The sequence below is a fragment of the Rhinoderma darwinii genome, chromosome 12 (genome assembly GCF_050947455.1).
Source record: "Rhinoderma darwinii isolate aRhiDar2 chromosome 12, aRhiDar2.hap1, whole genome shotgun sequence".
Taxonomy (NCBI): Eukaryota; Metazoa; Chordata; class Amphibia; order Anura; family Rhinodermatidae; genus Rhinoderma; species Rhinoderma darwinii.
The window spans coordinates 57,529,938-57,537,393 of record NC_134698.1 but is presented as its reverse complement, the minus strand read 5'-3'; the positions used below and the strand labels follow the sequence as shown (position 1 = coordinate 57,537,393).

At 42.9% G+C, this 7,456-nt stretch overlaps 1 protein-coding gene across 1 annotated transcript; it reads left to right on the top strand.

Annotated features, from left to right (window-relative positions):
• Nucleotides 1–2,303: 2,303 nt before the first annotated feature.
• GPX2 (glutathione peroxidase 2) lies at nt 2,304–7,119 on the top strand. The gene is made up of 2 exons (XM_075844923.1): nt 2,304–2,680; nt 5,255–7,119. Exons 1-2 carry the CDS (start codon nt 2,459–2,461, stop codon nt 5,603–5,605), a joined length of 573 nt encoding a protein of 190 aa, XP_075701038.1. The 5' UTR covers nt 2,304–2,458; the 3' UTR covers nt 5,606–7,119.
• The last annotated feature ends 337 nt before the right edge of the window (nt 7,120–7,456 follow it).

The window sequence follows — 7,456 nt, the reverse complement described above, 5'->3', positions numbered from 1 at the left end:
CCCCAACCTGCTAATTTTTTAACCTGGCTACCCAAGGGTAGCAAATGAAAACTATAGAAGAGTGGAGATATATGTGACCAGGTTCTGTGTGGGCTATAAACTGTGGTTGTAATTTAAATAAAGTTATGTGTGTTCATGATGATGGATTGAAGCAGAGCCACTATGTTTAGGTTAACGCCAGTTACACTATACTAATTAAGGTATTTTATAATAAGGGGGCCCCATAAATGTGGCAGATTATGCCCCCCAGGACAAAACAGCTTGGTTTTTGTTCCCCTCCATAACCCCTTTCATAACCCTTGGGCCATCTTCCACCCACAACCAGGGCTGAGCTATTTCTCTCCATAGCAGCTACATGGTCTCGGACAAAGTGGCAGGAACTCTAGGAAAGCTACTTTCAGCCAAATGGCAGGTACTCTGGTTCAGGGTGCCCTATAGTGGGAGCTCTAAGAACCCCACAGTGTAACTATTTAGGAGCATTTTATAGTTGACCTTGCTAGGTGCGCCTGTCTCCCATGAAAGAGGTGTCTTAAAGGGGTTGTTGCCTGTAAATGATATTTCGTCTTACGTGTCAAATTGATTGGGCTCTATAAGATAAGTCCCCTAAGTGCCTTATTGGAACTCATAATTCTACTTATTTGGATTATGTACTTTAGACCTATGTTTTTGTTGACAGTTTGATTTGTGATTATCCACCTTCCCTTTTTCCCTGTCACCCCTTGTCTCCCACCCCTCCTTTTAGCCCTTCCCTTCTTACCCTTCACATCTTTTTATTACCAGACGTGGTTAGAGGTACTAGGTGACCAGTTGGCGAAAATGTTGACTTAACTGTTGAACAACAAGTCTCCGTAAATGGTCTAATATGCTATTTGTTGCTGTTTTTCACCTAGATACTGGATAATGTCTATTTTATTTCCTTGTTACTCAAGTTATATAAAATTGTAAAAATCTTTAATGAAAACATTTTGGGGGAAAAAAAACGATAGGTCCCCCAACAATCCTAGGAACAATGCAATTGTCCCTTTCTTTTGAACTCATTGGGAGCTAGAAAAAAAAACCAGTGCTCTAATTAGGCTGTGTTCACACGAGCACATTACGTCCATAATGTCGAGCCGGGCTCCTAGCATCATAGTTATGTACGATGCTAGGAGTCCCTGCCTCGCTGCAGGACAACTGTCCCGTACTGAAAACATGATCACAGCATATAATAGGAGGGCTGTACAAACCCTGTCTCACTTTTAAAAAATTCCTATCTTTCTCCGTTATTTAGATATCGGTTTCGTTATATTCGGCGCCCGATATTTAAATAACCCCCTGAACTGTCAATGGGGCGTGTACTGGCAAGGGTGCGTGTAACATCGCTGTGACACTGTCCAATAAGCTACGGACAGTGTCACAGTAAGATCTAGAGAGAGAGCGTGTGCGCGCGCATGAGCAGCTCCACTACCAACACGAAACAGAAGAGGAGAAGAATGTGAATTCTTCTTCGTCTGTTCCGTGGCGGCAGGAGTATCTTCGGCAGCGGCAGCGGAGCTGTGTGCACATGCGTGCGGGCTCGCGCGCACCCTCTCACTCTCTCTTTAGCTCTCCGCAGTCAAGGACGACAAGTCTGTGTGATCCCTCGTGAGAGATGACACAGTCTTGTTGGAGCTAAAGAGTGAGAGCGTACGCGCATATGCTCGCACAGCTCCGAGCTGCGTGTGAGCGCGCACACGTTCTCTCTCCAGCTCTTGCTGTGACGCTGTCCGTAGCCCCCTTGCCGTGACGCTGTCCGTAGCCCCCCTTGCCAATTGCACGCCCCATTGAAAGTTCAGAGGGTAATTTAAATATAAGGCCAAATATAACGAAACCGATATCTAAATAACGGAGAAAGATAGGAAAAAAATGTAAAGTGCTCCGCAGCCCTCCTATTACATGCTGCATTCAGACAAATATTCACACATGCAGGTTTTGATTGGGCATTGTCCTGGGTTTTCATGCACTTCTTTTTAAGCCAAAACCAGTAGTGGATTCAAATGAGAGAAGTATGTTTGTCTTTTTCTCCCTTTATGATCCACACCTGCTTTTGAACTTCAAACACTGCATGAAAAATCTGATCAAGACCTGCACGTGTGAATACACCGTAACTGGTGTGGACTTGGAAATGCAATATTTCGAATGAAGTTTTTTTTTGTGGGGAAGTAGTCTGATGCAACATTATAATTCCATGTGCAAACCAGACATAACCTGCCAATTGAACACAAAACCACTAAGTCTTTGCATCTTTTATGAAGAGCCGTCATAGACCGAACAGATACAATGGCTTTATTTTACCAGCTAGCTGGCAGTATCAGTAACACTGGCATATCCATTTTCTGCAAAGTACACCTTACAGATACACATCAGTAACAACTGGTCACATGATCTTCAAATAAAAGGCCTCGGACCAGCCGTCCTTGCCAGACTGAATGTAGAAACCATGGCTTACATAGCTAAATCCTTCTACGACTTGCATGCTACAAACCTTGATGGGGAGAAGGTAGACTTCAATGTTTTTAGGGGAAGGGTGGTTTTAATAGAAAATGTTGCTTCCCTTTGAGATACCACCATCAGGGATTACACCCAGCTAAATGAGCTGCAGTGCAAGTATCCGCGTCGGCTTGTGGTGCTGGGATTTCCTTGTAATCAGTTTGGCTACCAAGTAAGTGACTCCATAAATGTGTTTCATGCTGTTACTTTATTCACCAGGCATTGTGCATACAGATACCGGAGCCTTATTACGCAGAACGTTCCCACTTGCAGTCATGGAAACCTGCGTAGGACCTGACAATGAGTATTTTGAATAATGGCTGCCTAACAAGAATCGCTTTAGAGAAATGCAATTATTTATGACCTAATGAATGATACATTTTTGTAAGGGTTATTTCAGATCGGCGATGCCGTATAAGCGTACAGGAAGTGCCGTTAATATTACCGATAGCTTATTATTGGCTAAGTCAATGACACAAGATGAATGCACAGGATCCCTAAAAACAGCGTTAGTGAGATATGAGCAGGGGGGCGTTGAGAGGTTTTGAATTTGTAGTGTCATGTAGGTAATGAAAAATAACCAGAAACAAGTTTGTTGGCTGTCAGTGAATGTGAGAGCAGTACAGACCTTAGGCCGTTTTACACGGGCCAATGATCGGGCGAACACGATTGTTGCCCTGTGTAAACAGATGACAAACAGCTGACATACTTTAGTTTCCCTGACTGATCAGATCTTTTATGTGGCCCAAAAAAATTCTCATTTGTCGGCCACACATCTCCCTATGTAAACAGGGAATGTGCTTTTGTTGAGATGCAAATGTATGGGGACGAATGATCGTATTGCTCCGTTTAAATAGAGCAGACGAGCGCCGATCCACATTATGTATTGTCGATCAGCACTCGTTTACTGGGCAGAGAATCTGCACGTATAAAAGGGCCCTAATTCTTATAGACAGACAGACAGACAGACAGACAGACAGATAGACAGATTAGATAGATAGATAGATAGATAGATAGATAGATGCCTTGTAAGGACGGAACGTATTTCGGCCGCAAGTCCCGGACCGAACACACTGCAGAGAGCCGGGCTCCTAGCATCATAGTTATGTACGATGCTAGGAGTCCCTGCCTCTACATGGAACTACTGTCCTGTACTGAAAACATGATTACAGTACGGGACAGTTGTCCTGCAGCGAGGCAGGGACTCCTAGCGTCGTACATAACTATGATGCTAGGAGCCCGGCTCCCTGCAGTGTGTTCAGTCCGGGACTTGCGGCCAAAATACGTTCCGTCCTTACAAGGCATCTTATAGATATACTAAAGTTAGGCCCTGTTCACATCAAGCTAAGCAAATAAAGATAGTATAGCACATCAGAGACTGGAGGCATGCCAAGCACAGTGACATATAATACTACTGCTTCAATCAAATGCTATTTTATATAATATAACCATGGAAATATAATTTCTATGGTTTTCCCCTTCTACCTACCTTAGAAATAGGAAATAAGTCATCTACTTTTACAATGAGTGAACAAGGACTAAACATATGTTTCTGTAAATAAGCCCTTAGGTATATTTTCCAGCTATTACTAGTCTAAAGCCCTATTACATTGGCCGATTTTGGCCAATGAAGCGAGCGACGATCAACGAGACATCGTTGATCTGCGCTCGTTTGCTCCTGTCACACGGAGTTATGGATGGGGACGAGCAGTCATTACTACGATCGCTCGTCCCCATACATTATCATCATATCGACAGTGCGTCTCCCTGTTTACACAGGGAGACGTGCTGCCGAAAACGATAATATTTTACTTTTTTAAAACGATACGATCAGGAGATGAACGAGCGTTTGCTCCGCTGCCCTGTTTACACAGGGCAATTATCAGCTATGAGCATTCTATGAACACTTGTGTGCCCGATAATCGCCCAGTGTAAAACCCCCTCTAGGCTACATTCACACCATGTTTGTGTTGTATGTTTGCCGTATGGACGAAACACGTCCATAACCTATAATGGGTCTGACGTATGCCAGACATATACTACACATCTATTATGAACAGAGGATAAGATAGCTATTAACCATTGTCAGACACCTATGTGTCCTTTTGCCGCACGTTTTCTAGCTTTATCTCTGAGTACCATTAAACATTATAGTACCTTCTATAGTAACAAAAAAATCACATGATATCCCTAGTTCTATAATGAAGTGCTATATGTCCATTGTTACATTCTGTAGAGATGTTATCTGCGGGAAACATTTGTCATTTATAAATGACGAATCCTCAAAATACTGATATGGCTCTGTTCACATCTGCGTCAGGGTTCCCTTCCGTTGGAACGGAGCCCTGACTGACACAAACTGAAAACAAAGGTTTCCGTTTCCATTACCATTGATTTCAATGGTGACGGATCCGGTGCCAATGGTTTTAGTTTGTCTCCGTTGTGCAAGGGTTCCATTGTTTTGACGGGATTAATAGCGTAGTCCACTACTGTATTCATCCCAGACAAAACGACGGAACCCTTGCACAACAGAGACAAACTGAAGTGATTGGCACCGGATCCGTCACCATCTAAATCAATGGTGATGGAAACGGAAAACTTTGGTTTTAGTTTGTGCCAGTCAGGGCTCCGTTCCGACGGAAAGCTCAGACGGAACGGAGCCCTGACGCAGATGTGACCAGAGCCTATCACGTGTACCATATATTATTTATGTTTTATCTATTTTTATTTTTTATTTATTTTTTAGGAAAACTGTAAAAATGAAGAGATTCTTAATTCCCTGAAATATGTTAGACCTGGTAATGGCTTTGAACCTGGTTTCACCTTGTTCCAAAAATGTGAGGTCAATGGAAAAGGCATTCATCCGGTCTTTGCTTACTTGAAGGACAAACTCCGTTCTCCAGATGATGAACCAGCTGGCCTGATCACTGACCCCCGATATATAGTATGGAGTCCTGTACATCGATCTGACCTGTCCTGGAACTTTGAAAAGTTTCTCATTGGCCCAGAAGGCGAACCTTTCAAACGCTATAGTAAAAGCTTCCTAACTATCAACATAGAACCTGATATCCAGAGACTCCTAAAGCTTGCCAAATAATGTCACACATAAAATATACCCATTGCCGTGTATTTCAGAAATTCACGTAGGAGTGAAATGCCGAAATTATCACATAAGGCCAGATTCACACAAACGAGTGCAAATTCAGGGCGTGAAAAACTGCAGTTTTTCATGTCCTATTTTTCTCCGGCCCCTTCACACGCTCCGTTGAAACAACGGCCGTGTGAACGACCCCATTCAAATACATGCGTCTATGTGACAGCCGTTGTTTTAACGGCCGTCACACGGACGTATACTACGGTCGTCTGAATTCGGCCTAAGGCATTATTTATTAAAGTGTATGTAGCTTTCACCTAAACTTTCCGGCATGGCATTTCCCTAGTATACTGCACTACCTATATTAGTGGCTAACAATACTGATAAGCATGGAAGATGTGGGATAGTGTACACATGAATGGTTTGTAAATGGATTCTGAGCTTCCTGAATAATTGGCTGTTAGGGGGTTCTCAGATTTTTGTTGTATTTGCTCCTAGCTTCACATAATGCATGTCCTATTTTGACTGATACTGGTCTATAGGTACAATGCAAAAACTGGAGTCCTGGCAGTCATCAGTGTTTTCTTTGACAGGTCCATTTTCCAGATGGTTTAGAAGCAATTCATTTCAAGGGTACGGTGCCGTACACAAGCACCATACAGCAGCCCATGGAGTACCTACAGCTTTGTAGTATAGAAACTTAGGGACTCTGTGTGCCACCATATAAGCTGCTGTGTAAATGCCGCCTAAAGCTGCATGTAGCCCAAGTGTGGTAAGGGCAACATGTTTTTTTGGGGTCTGATCCTTCCCTACTATGTATGATAATTAGGGCATGTTCACATCTGCATTAGAGGCTCCATTAGTGGCCTCTGTCACAGATCCTGCTGAATTGTTTCCAGTAGAATTATGGACACCATGACGGAAACCTGACAAAACCCATTAAAGTCAATGGGTTCCGTCGGTCGCCGATTGTGTCCGTTATGTAACGGAATCGGCTCTTCCGGTATTTTTCTTGTTCTGCTTCTCTGCTGGAGCAGAACATCGAAAACACAGACAGAGGTGTGAACAGGCCCTTATAAAAAGCTTTACAAACATAGTCAGAAATGCTCATCCTCTCCCTATTCATGGTCCGATTCCAGGCCCAATGTGAAATATCAGATTACATGATGCCAGCACAATGCCATGCACAAACAACTGACTCTACCAGAACGGATTATCAGTGAGCACCAGAGATGCAGCTGCTCATATACTTGCTGCTCATGAAGACGGGGATCGCTCTGTTTCCCTGTGCACAATAATATTGATCCTTTGCGTCAGACTACAGCACATCGGTATTGTACTGTACAGGCATCGAGTGGAAGATAAACTGGAGGGAACCTTAATTATAGATTATTATTTCTAAAATGCAACAAGTGTTCAGATGTTAGACTTGTACTAGATGACTGTATTCTTTTAAACACTGTGGAAGAGTGCAAGAGTATTGTATCAGGGCGGTATCTGAATACTATTGTGTTAAAACTGTAATAAAGATATACAATTTTATTTCCTTGTCTTCTGGTTGTTTCAATTGGCAATAAAGCACGCTGTTACGTCATAATGGAAATCTATGGGCCCATACTTCACCCTTGGGTGGGGGCCATACAGAATTATTTTTTCACATATTTATACGGAATGTTTTGTTACATTCTGTATTTCGGATACATTCAGCGCCATGCAGCCGCACATAAAGTACTGCAGGGACACGATCGGTTTCTTTTTGCATCATTTTAAGGTTAAAACAAATATCAGTGATGTCAGGGATAGCATATTCCTTGTACATTGTGAGACATTCGTACTGACATTACATGGAGGAGA